The sequence below is a fragment of the Callospermophilus lateralis genome, chromosome 2, assembly GCF_048772815.1.
Source record: "Callospermophilus lateralis isolate mCalLat2 chromosome 2, mCalLat2.hap1, whole genome shotgun sequence".
NCBI lineage: Eukaryota > Metazoa > Chordata > Mammalia > Rodentia > Sciuridae > Callospermophilus > Callospermophilus lateralis.
The window spans coordinates 192,780,927-192,801,340 of NC_135306.1; the positions used below are offsets into that span (position 1 = coordinate 192,780,927).

Consider the following 20,414-nt stretch of genomic DNA (forward strand, 5'->3'; position numbering starts at 1 on the left):
TAGAGCACCTCTAGGTTTAATTCCCAGTACCACAAAAAAATAAATAATAAAATTTAACCAAAATCATCTTGGGGGAAAAAAAAATAGGGCACACGCCTATAATCCCAGCAGCTCAGGAGACAGGAAGATCGAAAGTTCAAAGCCAGCCTCAGCAACGGGTTAGGTGTTAAGCAACTCAGTGAGACCATCTCTAAATAAAATACAAAATAGGGCTGGGGATGTGGCTCAGTGGTTAAGTGCCCCTGAGTTTAGTCTCCAGTAGCCCCCCCCACACACCAAAAAAAAGTAAGCTTGGTGCCTAGATGGCTCCTAGGGAAAAAATTAAAATTCTATACATCTTCACAATTCTTAGAAGCCTTGAATGTGACAAAAAGGTAATTTTTCACATGAAACATTCAGTGGATGAAACAACCAGACTATACGATGGCAAGAAAGTCTGGTGGTTTGAGAATAGGATGGAAAAGGAAGCCCAGAACAGAGGTAGGAGGACCAGAGACACAAACTTTGCAATTTCACAACTGTTCAGGACAAGTCCTGTCCTTTAGAAAAATTCTTGTTTGCCTGGCCTGGTGGCAAACCTATAATTAATAAGGAGATGGTATGGCAGAAGGATCCTAAGTTCAAGGCAAGCCTCAGCAAATTAGTGAAAACCTGTGTCAAAATAAAAAGGGGGTTAGGGAGAATGGGTTTACATGGCTCTGAAATTTCATAACCAAGTTTTAGCTTTTCCAACCCACAATGTTGTTCTCTTTCAATTTTTTTTTTTTTTAGTTTTAGTTTTAGATGGACACAATATCTTTTACTTATTTGTTTATTTGTTTGTATGTGGTACTGAGGATCAAAGCCAGTGCCTCACAGGTATAAGGTAAGTGCTCCACCACTGAGCTACAACCCGAACCCCCACACTGTTTTCTTAAGTGACAGATGGTATGAGGGAGGCATAAATATCTATTATTTTAGGTGTCAAATAGTACAAGACATATTCCAAACTAAAAAATATAATTACTACCAATTATAGATTTTTTTTTGAGATAATGAATATTTACCCCAGGGTTGTACACATGGTAGGCAAGTGCTCTACACACATGCCACATCCCCAGCCCTTTTAAATTTTGATAGGGTCTTGCTAAGTTGCCTAAGCTTGTCTCCAGTCTTTGATGATTCTACTTCAGCCTTCCAGAGGGATTACAGGTGTGTGCTGCCATGCATGGCTCTAAAGAATATTTGAGAGTAAACATGTTTTAATCTCTCAAACTATATAAGGTAGAAAAAACTAACATCTTTGCACTTATAGGGTACCAATTTTATATACATTATTCAGTTTGATACTCAAAATAACTCATGATTATAAGATCCATTTATACATGAATAATGTTGGGCCAATTAATTGTCTCAAAAGTCTTACAACGAATGCTACCATGAAAGTTTGTTTATGAAACCACTGCAGCAAATATTCCTTGTGCTTAAAAAATATTTAATACAAACCATTTTCAGATCCACAGAGTAGATGCTAGAATACCAATCAAGACAGTGTTAGGAAAGGAACAATATGAAAATATGTTTGGTGTCTAAATGTCCCTAAAGAACACCAAGTTAATAGAAGGGCTAGAAAACTAACTACAAAAAAACATTCGAAGGATAAGTAGTACAAATTATCTGGGTACAGAGATAAAACATAAATTTTGCATTGCTTAAGATATATTTACCAGGTTGGGGATGTGACTTAGTGGTAGAGTGCTTGCCTAGCATGCACTAAGCCCTGGGATAGAGGCCCAACACAGCAAAAGAAAAAGAGTAGTTGCCAACAAGCCCTCACAAACAGAAAGGGTTTGTTTGTGACACTGAGGATTAAATCCAGGCCTTGCAAATGTTAGGCAAGCCCTCGGACTACTAAGCTACAATCCCAGACCCAGAAAGATTTTAAATTACACTTTATGGGAGAAATAGAAATTAGCAACAAAGAATTCAGTAAAGCATTCTAACTTAAGATATTCTACAGGGTTGGGGATGTGGCTCAAGTGGTATCGCGCTCGCCTGGCATGCATGCGGCCGGGTTTGATTCTCAGCATCACGTACAAAGAAAGATGTTGTGTCCGCGGATAACTAAAAAATAAATATTAAAAAATTCTCTCTCTCTCTCTCTCCTCTCTCTTTAAAAAAAAAAAAAAAAAGATATTCTACAGATGCAAAACAAAACAAAACAATTTATACCTGTTGCTTTAACAGCTGTGGGTCTGGTAGTCATGACTGGTTTTGGAGGGTTCTGAGCAACTCTGGGAACCTCCACCACCACTTCCTGTTCATCTGTATTTTAAAAAGGAACAAAAGGAAAACAACTGCAGTTAGCCTTGGAACAGAAAAACACCAGAGATGACAAATCAATCATAGGTCTGCCGTTTCTGGTCTAGATTCCATAACTTAAAAACAGGGTGCATCAATGACCCAAATAAGTGACAGATGAAAAACAGTCATTACTAGAACCTTCCATATGCCTAGTGACTTCAACTTTAAGAATGTGAATACTGCATATAAAAATTACATCCTCAATACTTCAAAATTCAGACACAAAGACAATAAATAAATCTCCAGCCTTTCATGAGGTTTTTGCAACACGCATCGCTACTCAATGTCCTGCACGAGTTTTTTTAACCTGATTTATTAATACCTGAATGGTCGGCTTCTTCGGCGCCTTCCTGTGTGCCGACTTCATACAGTTACTCTTAATCTAAGTACCATTCCAGGGAGAACCACACAAGTACTTGGGAACCCACTTCTCCAGAAATTTTTGGGATACCTGTTAGTTTGGGGATACTAACGCTTTGTTTGGCATAATAAAAAGGGAGTATTCATTTCTAAAGAGTCTCTATCCCAATTAAAAAAAAAAAAAAAAAAAAAAAAAAAAAACCAAAGGACGCAGGTGACGTGTAGAAAAGGCTAGGTTCCGCCGTCACTAGCCTAGGACGCCAAAACTCCCATCTACCCTTTTACGTAATCAAAACCCAACCCGGGACGTCTGGGAGTCCAGGGTGCCTAGGCCTCAGTCGGATTTCAAACGTTCCCGGGGAAAGCCCTCTGCCAGCCACATGCAATGGCGCCTTGGGATGGGCCCGGGCTGATCACGCACAGCTCTGCCGGCCTCTTCCGCCGCCCTCCCCGCAGTCCCCGAACAGGCGGGCCTCGAAAGGGTGGACCTCGCCCGCCCGGGCTTCTCTCCCTTACGGGGTCCAGGAAGCGCCCCTAGAAGCCTAGGCCGCAAGCCCCGCGCTCGAGTTTCGGACGTCCCAAATAGGCGCACCCTTACCTTCTGAAGGCGAGTCGTCCGCGGCCGCGGAGGCAGTCACCGCGGGTGTCGTCGACGTCGTTGCCGCCGCCGGCGGGGCTGGCTGGTTAGAAGCCGCCGCCGTCGAATCCGGTTCGGTGTCAGGTTCCGGCTCCGGATCCCGGCCCGGCGTGCTGCTGCGGGGACCCGGCGGAGAGAGCTGCAGGATGGGCCTGCGGCCGGGTACCGCCCGGGACTTCTTCCCCATCGCGAGCCCGAGCGCGAGCTGCGAGCGTCGGCAGCCGAAAGGGGCGGGCGTTCGGCGCTGCGATGCGTAATCAATATTCATGTAGCGCGGCACCGCCTTCGGCCAGGATCCGCTTTTAACCGGCGGGGCGCGCGCCTGCGCAAGCGCCCTGGGCCCCCGGTCGTTCTTTTGGCTCCTCCTCCCCAGCGAATAGGACGGGCTTTATGCACGGAACGAGGCGATTGGCTGTTTTGACCCAGGTCAGAAACCGGTAGCCAATGGAAAAGAAAAAAGAGTGGGAGTCGAGCCAATAGGGCAGAAGGGCCTACATTTAGAGTGACTTCCCCACAGAGGTAGGGTTCTATCCGTATGCTTTTGCCGAGTCTTTTCTTCACCCTATTGTCCTCCATCTTGTGACTGTTCTCGTCTACCTGATCGTTGTTTATCCTTTAGAAAACTGTGTTGCTTTTTGGACTCGTTTCAAGTTTTCTTCTGGTTACTGTGGTAACCAGATATAGCAGTGAACATTAAATATGATAATGGGTCTCTTAGGTTTTTGCAAATTCTTAAGACCACAAAGATGGTGTCTTGTATTGTGTTGCTTATCAGCTGGAAAGAACGACCTTGCCCTCCGTGGAAGCAAATCGCTGAGAAACAACAAGATGGGTTGAAGGAGCCTTATCAATCTGGTTCCACTAGTAACCTCATCCTCTTAACTAATCTTACATTAATACTCCTCCTTCCCTTACCTCCAGATCCAGTTGCTTGGACCTCTTTGAAATACCCTCACAATATCGGGCACATTGAGTTTTTTTTTCCCTTCCTCCCTCTCTAGGGATCAAACCCAGTGGTGCTCAACTCCACCACCGCACTGCATCATTTGACCAGATCCAGCTTCAAGTTGCTTCCATCATACTCCCATATCCTTAAAATATCTATTCCACATGTTTGTTATTTCTTTTTTTTTTTTTTTAAGGGGAGGGCGGGGATGTCTTGCTAATTTGTTCAGGATGGCCTCAAACTTGTGATCTTCCTGCCTTAGCCTTAGTTGCTTGCATTACAGACGTATGCCACCAGGCTGGACTCCATTGAATCTTGTTTGCCTACAAAAGTTGTTACCGCTGTTGGCCGGTGACGAGTCCTTGCTTCCCCAATGTTGAAGAATAACACCAAAGAAGCAAGGTCAGAGTAGAAATTAGAAGTTTATTAAAGGACAGCAAAAAAGACTTCTCATTATCAGCATGGCCTCCATTTTAGATTTCACTCGATATGATATTAGACCCGATTTACCTAACTACACTGACTACCTAATTTTAAATCTGGCTTCATTCCCTTCTCTAATTTGGGGAACTCCTTACTGCTGTAAGGAAAGGGGGCGAAGATCCTTCTGGCTTCTTCAGGCTGAAAAGGGACTGTGTGGGGCAAGCAGTTTGGAGTCCCCCTTTAAAAATTGGGTCTATCAAGTGGTCCATGATAGAAGTCCGATGGAGAAGTAATAGGCTGGAAGGCCATTTGAGTGATGGGTGGTCTATAAGAGAAACAAGAATTTATTAGCACTGGAACCAGATTGGTGCAGCAATAAATGCCACAGCAGGGGCTGGGGATGTGGCTCAAGCGGTAGCGCGCTCGCCTGGCATGCGTGCGGCCCGGGTTCGATCCTCAGCACCACAAACAAAGATGTTGTGTCTGCCGAAAACTAAAAAAAAAAAATATTAAAAAATTTAAAAAAAATTAATGCCACAGCATAGGAATATGCCAATGAGTATGATGACAAAGACAAAGACTAACAATGTTTTCCACCAGGAAGTACCAGAGAACCAGGAGCTAAGATATTGTTTCCATGACAAAGTTGCTGAGGACATGGCTTCTATCTGAGCATGTAAATCTTTCAGGATATTTGTCACATTGTCAAAATTGTTAGGGATGTAAACACAACATTTAACTTTTAGGGTTACAGTTGTCCTTCCCTTAAGATACAGTTTAATAATTTAATGTCATCTGATCTTGCAAAATCCTTTTACTAGTATGACCTCTGTGTCTAATAGAGAAATCTTTAATTCTGTTACTTAGGGCTGGATAACCATACTAGTAAACACTAAGCCTACCTGTGTAGGTTAGAAATAGCTGTAGGCTTTAAACTAAAAACTGCTCTGGCAGTTCTTTGTGATAGTTATCAGGCATTCCTGTCTGAGAATCTCTTTTGCAGCCTCCAGTTTACTTATTCTTGGAAGTTACATTTAACTATTATTATCGTTTAAAATGCCCAGGAATAGCTGTGTTTTGGCTATTGATAACAAGTCCAGTTATAGAACACAAATGATATAAATAAATCTCCAACATGTTTCTTTTAAGCCTAAAATTACCATACAACTTTAGAACACAGCTTGATATAATGCTCTTTCTAAAGCTTCTACCTTACAGACTTGTATACCTGGAAGATATGAACACATTAATAGCACCACAATTACATTAATGTTTTTATATTAACCAAGTTTAGCTTTTAAAGAAATAACATAGCACAATTCTCTAAAACAACAGCACTTGTTTAACCAGCTGTTTAATTTCTTTAAGATTACTTGCTCAAAAACTTACACTTATAACCAACTTACACAGATCTTCTTTATATCACTTACTTAAACCCTCTTAATTACTTAATCATATAGACTCTTATCCAGAAACACATTTTCCCTCTATTAAATCCATACCTAGAAACTTCTAATTTCTCTTTTTCATCTGTTAACCTCCTTCTGTTCACATTTTGAAACAATACTTGTAAATTTTTGAATTTAGGCAGATTATTTCATAGACATCAACATTTTATTAGGGCCTTTTTTGAACACCTAGAAAACCTTATAAGCTTAATTTTAAAGACGTCTATACTTTTATCCTTTTACCTCATTTAAATTGAACCATTTGAATCATGTGAATCAAAGATATTTGGATCCATTTTTTAAAAAATTTTTCATGAGCACTCCTCATATCTATCAATTGTCATATTTCTGCATGATATGTGGACATACATACAGACATACTGACATACAACACGTAACACAAGTGTAACACATAACACAATAGTAAAGGCCTTGTAGCTTTTCTCAGGTGAAATCTCATTGCAATGTTTAAAAAAAAAAAATCCAGTTGATCAAAAATAGAACTTATCAGAAAAACATTAACTTGTCTGTAGGATCAAAATCATGAGCTAAAAAAAAAATACAGAATCTAAGAAAAGGCAAAAGTCCTAGAAAAAAATTGACTTGCCAGTAATTAGTAAATGCCATACAATTGATTCTTTGGTTTAATCTAGTTTGAGTTCAGATAAAAGACACCTTTACTTTTTTTTCCTTGGGCCTCAAATCTGACTTCTACTGAGCTCCATGCTTCTTCCATTTGCATTTCAACTTAAATCCTGCCTGAGGTCTGGAAGGAGCAAGAAAAACTGGAATTTCAAGGAGAAGCCTCATGGCCATAAGTCACAATTTTCAGGTTTGGATGTTGAAAATTATGATACAAGTTTAAGATACAATTCTCAAAATTTCATACCTTTACATCTTCCTACACTAGAAAAACTTGCTCACACAAAACTGAAAATAGGATCTTATTTAATAATATAAAGGTTACCATCAGAAGAAATTTCTTCAGGATCATTAAGCCACTTTCTTTGTTCTGAAGTTCCTAAAGTAGTATTAAGTTACATTAAATCACCTGAAAAAAATTTTAAAAGAGAACCACACACTACCATGTATATTCAAAATTAAGCTTTGAAAATTCCGAAGACTGTTGCTATTCAATGTCATTTCAATAAGCCAGACCAACGTTTCAATTCAACACTTTTTTCCTAAATCTTACACACTGAGAGGAACAGATACCAAATCATAATTTACTATCCTTGCTCAAATTAATGCACTGGTACACCTAGTGAAATCTTTTCAGGCTACCCAGTTCAAAAATTGATGAAAAAAATAAAACTAAATGATTGGGAGTTACTTGCCAACTTGGAAGTAGAGTTCTTTAATTTTCCATCCTAAATATTTAAGTTTCTAACATGAACTATCTGAAATCACAAAGTAAACAATTGTCTAAACCCAACTTTTAACTGCAAGATTATGCAATGCTTCAAACTCATTTAGATACCAGATGTTACAATGAAACATCATCTTTTAGACACACATTTGGCCTAGATTATCCCTAAGAAACAATCTATAACAACCTTTAAAACAGACCAGATAAGAAAAAAATCTCTCCAAGTTTTTAACTCCCATTTAATTATGACTTCTACATCAGTGGCACCATAGATTTCCCCACAATTGGACCAGATGTTCTCACATAGGGGCAACTATAGGTGTAAAATCAAGGGTCTCAGTGTGACGATTTTACTGCATTCAGTGTCCCTTCTTCTTCTTCTTCTTCTTTTTTTTTTTTTTTTTAAGTAGACAGAGGTGGAGTAATCCTTACAGTGCAGGGAAGGAATGAGGAGGTTCCCCAAAGCGAAATGGCTTTGGCAGTTGCTGGGAGTCCCTCAGTCTCTCCTTTTACTTATAGGATTAGCTCCTTTGGTTAGGTCCAAACCCAGGAAATCTGGCATATCTCCTAACTTTCCAGTAGTCAGTTTTTATCTGCCTTAGGTCTTGAAGGGAGAAGGTGGTATGTACTTTGATTGGCCCAAATTCTCCTGGCATCTCCTGGAGAGGTAATATATTTGGTTTGCCTGTTGGGGCAGATGCAGAGAGGCCAGCAGATGGAGATTTTGTGGGTCCTCCTGATTCTTTTTCCTCAGTAAGTCCCCAAGATTTTTTCACTTCATGGCAGACATCATAGGTAAGTCTACTTTACACTGTTGGCATAATTTAGGATTTTCCCTTAGAGCAAAGAAAATCTGAACATACGGCACCTCACACCATTTCCTTTTTTTTGTAAATTTTATCAAACTGTAAAATTGTATTAAAATTGATATTTCCCTCTGGTGGCCAGGTTTCTCCAGAGAGTTTGTATTGAGGCCAGGCCAAGAAAATGAGGCACTTTTTCTTGAGCGTCTGAGGGTCAAATCTATCCCAATTTTTCAATACGCAGGCTAGTGATGCACCTGGCGTATTGGAGAGGGAGAAGCTCCCATCTGAGTGAGAAGAAAACAGGACTCAGGTGCCCACGCTGCGCCGGAGAAAACTGTTCTCATTAGGGATGTCTCCCTAAGCTTGAGCTTCCTAAACGGTCCAGAAAACCTCTCACCTTGCTTTGCCAAGGGTGTTTCTGGTCCCCTTTAGCAAAGTGCTAGGGTCTCAGTTTGCCCTCTGCCAGAGACCCTGGAAGGATTCAGACTTAAGGGCATTACTGCTTATCCTCCCGGCCACTAAAAATCCATTGCAAAAGAGAATCATGCACTCTTTTGTTGCCTTTGCTCCATAGACTAAAGGAATCGCCTAAGGGTTAAGGGATATCTACTGGTTGTAAGGTAGCACTTTCTATCAGAGAGATTACCAGAGGAGTTGATTCTAAAAATGCCTCTCTAGCAGCTTAAAGAACACAGCACATTTTAAACATTGGGGTGGTAAAACAGACTAGTGAAAGTTACCTATGCACCTTAGGGAACCTGGGCAAATTTTACTAATTAACCCATGCCTTTCTCTCAGTCCTACAACCTGAATTGCTAACATTTCTGACCTGCGAAGAAAGGGGAGCATCCAGGAGGGAATGGATGCGGATTTGGGAGTGTTGCGTAGCCCATATGGAAGCAAATGTAATTGGGGCTTTCCCTCAGTGCCATTCATCTACCGATCACCTTAGATACCTCTGAGGGCTGTCGGGAGGGGGCTCAAGAGAAAGGAACCTTAGGAATACGTCTTGGGTGTAGCCCAGACTGGAATTCTGCAGTTGTTCCAAACCCCTTCCTCCACCTCCACGCATCCGAGGCAGATCGGGATTCGGGACACTGTGTACTCACGCCAATTGCTCTCCGGGCCCAGACAGAAAAGTTGGAAGCAGCTTTGGCAGAACCCAACATGCCTGCTCTGTATTGAACAGGTTATTGAGAGCTGCCTAGGCCAGGAAACCTCTCACCCGAGTCTTGAAGAGTGGTGGCTACACTAATTGCATTTAAATAACTGTCAGGTGCCCACCTCACCCTCCAGAAAGAAAGAGAAAGATGCACCTCAAACAGACATGGGGTGCATGGAGAGGGCTTACCTCAGTGTAGAAGAATCTCGGTGGGACCTCCAATATGTTACCGCTGTTGACAGGTGACGAATCGAGGCAAGGTCAGAGTAGAAATTAGAAGTTTATTAAAGCACAACAGAAAAGACTTCTCCTGGAGGAAGAAGGGGACCCAAGAGGTGGAATCCGTGGAAGTGCGGTTGTCTCCCCTTTTTATAGTTTTGGTGATGGAATGTAAGGGGGAAGGGTTGGGACACAGGTGGGCCAAACAAGTAATCTGGGCAGGAAGGACTTCATTATCACTTCTTTGGGAGGGGCTATCTCCAAATCTGTTGGGGGCTGTTTCCTGGGTTCCATTAACATTTCTTTGGGGTGGACTTTGGCCTAGGGCCTTTCTGGGACTTCATTAACATTCCATGAGTTGTCCTGTGCTTCCCGGAATCATTATCAGCATGGCCTCCATTTTAGATTTCACTTGATATGATATTAGACCTGATTTACCTAACTACACTGACTACCTAATTTTAAATCTGGCTTCAAAGTGACCTCCCCACCCTAGAAGCTTTGGCATCCCGAAAGTGAAATGGCTTCCCATGAAGCAGTTGCCAAGCAAGAAAGTGCTGATGCCTCTGAGGACCCATCCCTAACACCCTCACTGCTTTTAGACCTCTACTATCCCCAGCAGACCTCTAAAGTTCAGGTATAAAATGTGACTGTCGGACATGGTAGCACCACCTGTAATCCAGGCAGCTCAGGAGGCTGAGTCAGGAGGATCATGAGTTCAAAGTCAGTCTCAGCAATTGAGCAAGGCAATAAGCAACTCAGTGAGACTCTGTCTCTAAATAAAATGTTTAAACAGGACTGGGTTAAGAGCCCCTGGGTTCAATCCCCAGTACCAAGTAAAATATAATAGGGAGGAGGTGCACTATACTGCAAAAGAACTGCTTAAGTTTTCTCATGAATATTAGCAGAAATTTGGGGAATGTGAATATTAAAGCTATGGGATAATGTGGAAGCATATTGAAGTTGGTTTAGGTCAAATTTGTTGCTATGAGCGCATTAAACAGATTCTGCATTTAAAGTTGCAACAAAAGGAGCTAGGAAAACTGCTAAGTTTGGTTAGTTGGCTGAAACAGGAATCAAAGGATGGCCCACTGTGAATGAGTTGGAAAAACTTAATATCCTTTGGGTTACCATACTGGAAAGAATTTTTTTCCCCCTGTGATACTAGGGATTGAACCCAGGGATGCCCTACTGCTGAGCTACATCCCAGCCCCCTCTTTTTTTCTATAATTTTTTTTGTTGTTGTTTGTTATGGGGGATTGAACCCAGGAGCATTTAACCACTGAGTCAAAATATGTTTTATTGTGAGGCAGGGTCTTCCCAAGTTGCTTGGAGCCTTTCTAAATTGCTGAGGTTAACTTTGAACACTCCATCCTCCTGCCTCAGCCTCCCCAGACTTTCCTAACCATAGTGGAAGGCATTTAAAGGTTTAAGGAAGTGGAACTTGATAGTCCACATTGTAATCACATCTACTCCAGAGACTGAGAGATTGCAAGATCAAGGATAGCTGGAGCAATTAGTGAGAGACCCTGTCCCAAAATAAAATTTTAAAAAAGGGTTGGGAGGCCCATTGGGTGGCATACACATATAATTGTGGTTCAGGAGGCTGAGGCAAGAGGATTTTGAGTTCAAAGCCAGCCTTAGCAACATCAAGGCCCTAAGCAATTCAGTGAGACTCTGTCTCTAAATAAAATACAAAATAGGGCTGGGGATGTGGCTCCATGGTCAAGTGCCCCTGAGTTCAATCCCTGTTACTCCCCCCCCCCGAAAAAAAAGTGGAGGCTGGGGCAGAATGTGATAGCATAGACTTATAGTCCCAGTGACTGAGGAGGCTGAGGCAGGAAGATGACAAATTTCAGGCCAGCCTATGAGACTTAAAAAGATCCCTTTCAAAATAAATAGAAAGGGTTAGAATGTGCTAAAGTGGTAAAGCACCCCTGGGCTCAGTCCCCAGGGGGCATGGTGGCAGCATTCCTGTAATCCCAGCAATTTGGGAGGGGTACAAGTTTGAGGCTGGCCTCAGCAAGTTAGTGAGGCCCTAAGCAACAAAGTGAGATGTTTCAAAAAAAAAAGGGGGGGAGAGGGCTGGATATGTGCATCTGTGGTTAAGCACCCCTAGATTCAGTCTCTGGTACCATTAAACAAACAACCAAAACTTCCTTACCCATATTAAAGGATCCAGAAGATTGACAAATAGATTTGCCAGAGAAGCCCCAACATCCCTAAAGAGCTCCATGTTTGCTCTTTGTAGATTGGTTCTTACAGGGGAACAACAATCCCTCACTTGGAAAAATTATTAAAGACAATATGGGGGCTGGAGTTGTGGTTCAGTGGTAGAACACTTGCCTAGCATGTGTGAGGCACTGGGTTTAATCTTTAGCATCACATAAAAATAAAATAAAGATATTATGATCACCTACAACTAAAAATTATATATTAAAAAAAAAAAGAGTGTGAATAACTGAATCTTGGAATGGCACGACCTAAATGGTGGCATTCAGCTGTCAGAGACAAGGTGGGTGTAGACACTATAATGAACAACAGAGGCCAAGCAACAATCAGAGTATCATAACTCCTCTAGTTCTTTGGCATTGGCTAGTTAATCACTGTGTTCCTGGAATTGAGATAGTAGGAAACCTACTAAATTCTTACTTGATCTGTAGAAGCAGAAAGCTTTCAGGTCAAGTGTCTAAAAGGCCAACTTGAATCATAAAAACACAACTGTGGCCTTTTTATCAATTCCCTGATCTCTGTCCTCTCTGGAGAAGGATACTGAATAAACTTCCCACCTACCTGTCTCTGAGCAATTAGAAGTTGCCATGGCAAGAGAAAAACCAGAGCTGGCCTGCTGTGACCAGCACAAAAACCAGGGAACAGTAGGGAAAATGCAAGATAGAGCTGGGGTTTGTTTATTATAGAAGAAAAAAGGAATAACCCCCCTAAGAAATCTTAACAAAGAAAGGAATATTCTACACTGGGAGAAAAGACACTAGGATACAACATAACAAGTATTTTTACTCCAGCCCTGCCCCAACTCCCCCAAGAGAAGAGTAGAAGGGGACAGCTAAAGTAAAGGAGAAAATTTTGAAGAATTAAACTTAAAAACCCTATAAATCTGATTAAAATCTAACTTCTGTTTTGCTTTTAAAAAATGTAATGTATTGGAGCTGGGATTGTAGCTCAGGGGTAGAGTGCTTTTCCAGCATGCATGACCGCACTGGGTTTGATTCTCAGCACCACATATAAATGAATAAATAAAAAATAAAGATTGGGAGGGCTGGGATTGTGGCTCAGCGGTAGAGCATTCGCCTAGCACAGGCGGGACCCGGGTTTGATCCTCAGCACCACATACAAATAAAGCCATTGTGTTGTATCCATCTACATCTAAAAAATAAATATTTAAAAAATAAATAAATAAAGGTCCATCAACAACTAACAAAAATAATAATAATATATCAAAAGGCCTACACACCTGTAATCCCGCAGCTCAGGACACTGAGGCAGGAGGATCACCAGTTCAAAGCCAGCCTCAGCAATGGCAAGGCATTAAGCAACTCAGTGAAACCCTGTCTCTAAATAAAATACAAAATAAGGCTGGGAATGTGGCTCAGTGGTTGAGTGGCCCTGAGTTCAATCCCCGATACCAAAAGAAAAAAAAAAAAAAAAAAGCCCGCTTTAGTGACATGCTAGTTTCACCAAAAAATAACCCAACACCTCCTGTCAGGAACATGTTTATATAGGCCAGCCAACTCGCTTCCCAAAACCCAAGTGGACAACTGCATGTATCTTAAACCCCGCCACTGGGCTCAGGTGACCACCAGTAATGTGCATCCACCTGGTAGCTGTCCAGGCTCACCTCCTAAAGAATGGTGGACAGGGCAGGGCAACTCTTAAGTGGTAATGAAGCTAAGAGCTCCTAGTAACCAACTTTTCCTGTACCACACTCCCCACCCCTGCTGTAAAGAATTTCCTTTATTTCTAAACCAAAATATTTGCCTCAAGTTTAACACCCAGGGACCAGGAAAAAATACCCACACACCCATAATTTTTTTGGTTTTATATTTAAATATAAAAATACTACTCTGTTTTGTGTTATAAATGAAGGACCAATCACTATGAACTTTTTCTTTTAAGATAGAGCGAGCTATCAGTTTACTGAGCCTTGTGTCCCTGGGAGGACATGCAGCCCCAAGCAAGGGAAGTGCTGCAGTTGGTTTATACCTTAAGAAATAGAGCTTTCCACCACGAGGGGGAATATTAACCTAACCTCTCCAGGCCTCCTCTTTCAGCTACCTTGAAGAAAAAGTACCCCACCCAGCCTCCCACCCATTCCCCCCAAACATGCTGCATCTCACAACAATGCCTATCAGACATGCCTGAGGAGGAGGAGCAGGGCTCTGTTTCCCACTAGCAAGTTAAAAAGCTTCAGTGAGGTGGGGGGATATAGCTCAGTTGGTAGAATGCTTGCCTCTCATGTACAGGCCCTGGGTTCAATCCCTAGCACCACCAAAAAAAAAAAAAGAAAAAGAAAAAGAAAAAAACCACCTCTGTCCTGGCCAAAGAAAGCAAGATTAACTGGGCACAAGGAATTAAAAAAAAAAAAAAAAAAAAAACCTTGCCTAGACAAGCAGGACAAGAGATGAGGGTGGAGAGTTGGAGTAGGCTCCAGAATGAGGAGAGGCTTGATGGCTGAGGTCTAGTCCCTTTAGTTTTTGTACTGGAAGGGCTCATCACTGGTTTCATCGAGAAGACCCATGCTGATGAGGGCTTCTGTCACTGAAGAGGGGTCGCACTTGGGAGAGAGGCAACTGTCTTCAAAGTTACCCTTCTTCTGCTGACAGTGAGGGGAATGCAGATGCTGGCACTATGATTGGCCGTGCCAGCAGGGAAGTCATTGATGTGGGAAGTTTTGTGGAATCCAGTAAGACGCCAGGCATTGTCCAGGCCACCTTGGGAGTTCAGGCATGAATGTGGTACTGGCGCCACCGCTTGCTTAGTTTCTCGATGGCCTCCTCCATGTACTTGAGATCAATCTCTCCCTCATGGCCTTTGCTACTAAAGTTGGTGTGGCAGCCTGAACCATGCCAGATCCCAGGAATGGGCTTGGGATCAAAAGTAGCTATCATTCTAAAGTCTTCACATACGTGATGCAGGATGAAACGGGGCACCCAGAGATGATCTCCCATGTGGATTCCTTCACAAGGTCCCATTTGGAATTCCCACTGGGCAGGCATGACCTCAGCATTTGTCCCCGTAATCTTGACTCCAGCATACAAGCAGGCCTGGTAATAAGTCTCCACGATATCCCTGCAGTAGGCGTTGTCTGCTACCACACCACAGTAATAAGGACCTTGGGGACCAGAAAAGCCATTGGAAGATCAACGGAAAGGGTGGCCATCTGTGCCCTTGAGAGTGTATTGCTGCTCCATTCCAAACCAAGGATGCTAGTTGCTCACCATATCCATTATCAGTTCATGGGTGTGCCTTAAATTGGTCTCTGTAGGCTTTCGGTTATACTTGAAAACTTCATAGAACACCAGTGTGTTGGGATCCTTGGGGAAAGGGTCCTGAAACATGGTAGCAGGTACAAGATACATGTCATTATTGGAGCCTTTAGGCCAAAAAGTACTATAGCCATCAAAATTTCACTCAGGCAACTCTCTACACTCTTGGGCTCAGAGTCCAGGGTGTGGGTCTTACAGTGAAGTCCTTCTCCAGGGCCATCAATCCAGATAAATATAGCTTGGGCTTTCTTACTTGAGGCAGGGACATATACCCCTACTTGATGCCTTTGTTCAAGTGGGAACTGGGGCGGGGGGGGGGGCATGGTGGAAGGTGTTCTGGGTGGGAAGCAGGTGGTGGGTGGGCCTTGAGAGAGAGGAGAGGAATTGGCTGTGCCGCTCAGCCTCTCCACTCTTCTTCCATTCTCAGCTCTCAACTTTCACACTTTAATGAGTTGGAATAATTAGTGCATCACATAAGAAAATTGTCTTCATTCCTCAAGATCCAGTGCAGATAAAACCTTCTGAACTTACATCTCTGGGCTTCAGTGTCAGGCTTCCCCTTCCTAGCATTGATACCCTGCTGTTGATACTGGTCTCGCCCACTAAATTGAGCTTAAGAAACACCAGTAGTATTTGCTTTTTATATCCCCAGTGTAAGGGTCCGGCGAAGCGTCGGAGGGAGAGACCACAAGAGACTGGCTCCATGCAATTGGCAGAGGGGTTTTATTGATTCAGCATGCTGAGGCTCCAGGCTCACTCAGGAAGATAGAGCAGCCCAGAGCCCAGAGCAGAGGTCAGGCAGAGCTTAAGTACACTTTTTGGAGAGGGCGGGGGGCTTTGCATACATCAGAACAAATCATCATGAGGCGCGGGAAAATTGAACAACAACTCTGAGACCTGATTAGTACATTTATTGGCGGGAACAGATTGGACGGGGGTGATTGGTCACTTCTAAGCGGGGTGCACATTTAAACTGATTGGTTTTAGGTCCTGCGATGCCTATGTGCCAGCTTCACAGAACCCCAGGTTATTAGACAACCAGAGGAGTCAGTGAGAATATTTACTGGGCAGTTCAGGTATTGTCCTAACAGCTACCAAGATTACAGGTTCCGGGAATAGCAGAGGAATTGTAACAATACTTGGTCTTTTACTTTTTAACCCAAGCCCTGCAGTTTAGAAACTTTACAATGTCCGGTCTTTTACACTTTAACTCAGGCTCTGCGGCTTGGAATCAGCTTAGAAATTTTACCTTTACACCAGCAGCTCAGCTTTTACTCATACTAAAATCATTTGTCATTTATTGAGCATTTACTACATAAACTCTGTCAGTCACTAAGCACTTTAGCATTTTACAACTTTTTTTTTTTTTTTTTTGGCACTGGGGATTGAACCCAGAGGCACTTTGTTGCTAAGCTACATCCCCCAAATATATTTTATTTTTTTATTTTGAGGTAGAGTCTTACAGCCTTACTGAATTGCTGAGGCTAGACTCAAACCCAATCCTTCTGCCTCAACCTCCTAAGTCACTGGGATCATAGGTGTCCGTTATTACACCAGGGTCTCAACCTTATAGAGTAGATACTGAAGCCAGATTTAAAATTAGGTAGTCAGTGTAGTTAGGTAAATTGGGTCTAATATCGAGTGAAATCTAAAATGGAGGCCATGCTGAGAATGACTCAGGGAAAACACAGGACGACTCATGGAATGTTAATGAAGTCCTGAGAAAAGCCCTAGGCCCAAAGCCCATCCCAAAGAAGTGTTAATAAACAGCCCCCAGCAAACTTGAAGGTGCTAACTCAGAAGTCCTTCCTGCTCAGACTACTTCTTTGGCCCACCTGTGTCCCACCCCTCGGGCCTTCCAACCTACATTCCATCACCAAAACTATAAAAGGGGGAAACAACCGCACTTCCACGGATTCCACCTCTTGGGTCCCCTTCTTCCTCAGGGAGAAGTCTTTTCTGCTGTCCTTTAATAAACTTCTAATTTCTACTCTGACCTTGCCTCAGTGTGCTTCTTTGGTTTTATTCTTCAACATTGGGGAAGCAAGAACTCGTCACCGGTCAAGAGCGGTAACAATACTGTTAAACCAAGTTGGTTGTTGAATGCAAAATCCAACTTTTGCATCTGACTTTTCTAGTTTTTTCCTTGTGTATGAAATATACATTTTGGAACGTAAGAAGCCCCAGCAAATTCTGCAATCTGTATTTAGGGTAAAAATGGGAGTTCATAACCTACTTGAATCAAATGTATGAAATATGTCAAGAGCTTTGTAATGTTTTGAACAACCAATAAAAAAAAAAAAAAAGAAGCACTAGCAAATGTTTTATTTATTTATTTATTTTTTAAAAATTTTAGGCGAACACAATATCTTTATTCTACATTTATGTGGTGCTGAGGATCAAACCCAGTGCCTCGTGCATGATAGGCGAGCACTCTACCACTGAGCCACAACCCCAACCCACCAGCAAATGTTTTTAAACAAATATATGCAAACTTGAAATCAAGTTTCAAGACTGCTTTCCTTTTCTCACTTATGGGAGGATTATCTGGGTTATTAGGGTGTCCTGAGATTAGAGACTTGAAAGATTTCTAAAAACAGTTAGCAGCAAGACAGAATTTGCTATTTTGAAGCTGTTAGTCAGCAATTTTTAAATTTATTTCTGGAAGAGAAAGGAAGTAAAATCATATAACTTTGTAAGAATTCTGAAGCCAAACATCTGGATTCAAATTTGGCTCCAGGACCTTCCAGATGCTGTCTTGGACAAATCTCTTAATATCTTTAAAATTGTTTCTGCCACTTTAAAGTATGTTGGTAATAGTATCCACGCTGAGTGTGGTGGCTTATAGCCTGTATTCTCAGCCACTTGGGAGGCTGAGGCAAGGAGGATCATATGATTGAGACCAGCCTCAGGACCTTATCAAGGACCCGTCTCAAAATAAAAAATAAAAAGGGCTGGGGATGTGGCTCAGTGGTTGAGTGCCCTTGGGTTCAATCCCAGGTAACAGAAAACAAAAAACAACATTATCCATAGAGTTATTGTAGGGTTTAAATTAGGTCATAGCTTTAGCTCTTTGCATTGTGCCTGAAGATAAACAGTGGGAACTATTACTACTTAATTGAGCTTTATGTTTACTCGAATATCCAGATACTATTGGATGTCTAGAACCAAATTGAGATTGTACTAAACTAAAAATGTATAGATTCGTGAAAATCTGTTTTCCTTGGTGAAAACAGACATTTTTGGACATGACTGGTGTGTGTATAACAGGGGCTCTAAACCCTGACTAATTAATAGATACATCCGGAGAACATTAAAGCAATAAAGGAATTTGAATAAGATGGGCTGGGATTGTGGGGGAAGCAGGGTTCACTATTTTTTTTTTCTTTTTAAGTTCTTTAGCCTTTAGCTGGGTGTGGTGGTGCACCTGTAATCCCATTACTTGGGAAGCTGAGGAGGGAGGAAGGCAAGTTCAAGATCAGCCTGGACAACTTGGTGAGACCTTGTTGCTTAGAGGTAGAGTGTCCCTGGGTTCAATCCCCAGAACAACACACACACTGTTGGGGCAAGCCCCCAAATGGCTGTAGTTAGGCTCCCTCACGGAGACTTTTGGCAGGCTATGTTTTTAGTGTGTGGCCAGAGCTGGGAACTGTTATGGTTAGTCAAGGTCAGAAACACTGTGATTCAGTGTACAGTCTCAAGGTCATAAATATTAACTCGAGAGCATGTGTGCCCCTGCCCCTTATGTATACCCTCTTGGCAGTGTGCCTTCTTTGTTTGGCCTGCATATAAAAAGCGCCAAGGGGAGGGAAGGAGAGGAGCTAAAATGGAACTGGCTGGGGGCTGGCTAATGGCTATGGCCAGAAATAAAACACGTCTACCAGCCTGCGTCTTGCATCTGCTTTACCTGCTGAACCCTGAATCTGTTTCCTGGGTCAGAGCCTCCTCATTTTTCTCACACAAAAATGGGGCTCTGGAATTACTAAGGTTCTCCCTCCGCGCCTTTGTTTTTTTGGTTGTTATGATGTTTCAGTAAAACCAAGTTATCCTGGCTGACATTTGACAAGTGAAAGCTGGGAAGATCATTTGAATAAACATGTATTTTCTTTTTATTTAAATGTATTTTTAAAATATTTTTTAAGTTGTCAATGGACCTTTATTTTTATTTATTTATATGCAGTGCTGACAATCGAACCCAGTGCCTCACACATGCTAGGCAAGCGTTCTACCACTGAGCCACCACCCCAGCCCCTAAATGTATTTCTTTTTTTATGTTTTTTTTTTTTTTTAGTTGTTGATGGACACTATGCCTTTATTTTGTTTTATTTGTTTTTATGTGGTGCTGAGGATTGAACCTAGTGCCTCACATGTGCAAGGTAGGTGCTCTACCACTGAGCCACCACCCCACCTAAACATGTATTTTCAAACATACTTAGTCACGCTCATATTTTGATATCCACAGCTGAACTTCCTAAACCCAAATGAAAACTCTGGCTTTTGAAACTTCAGCAAGAGATCACCCCAATGGTGAAATATGCACATAAGTCTCAACTGTAGAATGAAACTTTGTGGTTGTTGTATCTAAATCTTATAATTTATTTGGTTTCACCACAAATAGGTACACTTCAGTACAATTCAATTCTGACTTTAACTACCTGGAGTGAGAGAAGGACTCCGTAGGTTTAAGGACTTGTTGTTAGGCCAGCCCACACTTTTTGAAATTAAAATAAATAAATAAATAAAAATTCTGTGAATTTTGAATTCAGTGAAATAAAAATTCTGACTGGTATAAATTTTGGAGCTTCCAGGACCTCCTTAGTTTCCATAACTCACTAGAACCACTTGCAGAACTCAGAGAAGTGCTAAGAAGTCTGACTTCAGACAAATCCTTTCATCTTTTTGCTATTTGGTTAACCGAATAAATAGGGTTGATAGTATCTACCTTGTAAAAGATTATTTGAGTATTAAAGGGAATAATTTTGAGAAAATTTCTTGAAACAGAGACAGTGTCTGGCTCACAAAAAGTGCTTAATAAATAATTGATCAAAACATTTTTAAGTTGTTGACAGACCTTTATTCATTTATTTATACGCAGTGCTGAGAATTGAACCCAGTGCCTCACATATGCAAGGCAAGTGCTCTACCACTGAGCCACAATCCCATTCCCTAAATAATTGCTTTTATTTCAAACATGTTT

The 20,414-nt window shown here is 41.9% G+C and overlaps 1 protein-coding gene and 1 pseudogene across 4 annotated transcripts in view; both read right to left on the reverse strand.

Moving 5' to 3' along the window:
* Nucleotides 1-3,627, reverse strand: part of Fnbp4 (formin binding protein 4) — a 40,153-nt gene extending 36,526 nt beyond the window's left edge. For 2 of the 4 annotated variants that reach the window (XR_013090427.1, XM_076847233.2), the window contains exons 1-2: nucleotides 3,302-3,627; nucleotides 2,212-2,304 (exon numbers count right to left, since the gene is read on the reverse strand). Coding sequence is in view for 3 of the 4 variants with exons in the window: in XM_076847233.2 (XP_076703348.1) it covers nucleotides 2,212-2,304; nucleotides 3,302-3,608 (400 nt within the window). In the remaining variant the exon portion in view is untranslated. The remainder of the gene's footprint in view (nucleotides 1-2,211; nucleotides 2,305-3,301) is intronic. The other 2 variants (XM_076847231.2, XM_076847232.2) reach the window with 2 other exon arrangements.
* A 10,791-nt stretch (nucleotides 3,628-14,418) lies between these two features.
* LOC143389945 (glutamine synthetase pseudogene) lies at nucleotides 14,419-19,663 on the reverse strand (annotated as a pseudogene).
* Between the last annotated feature and the right edge of the window lie 751 nt (nucleotides 19,664-20,414).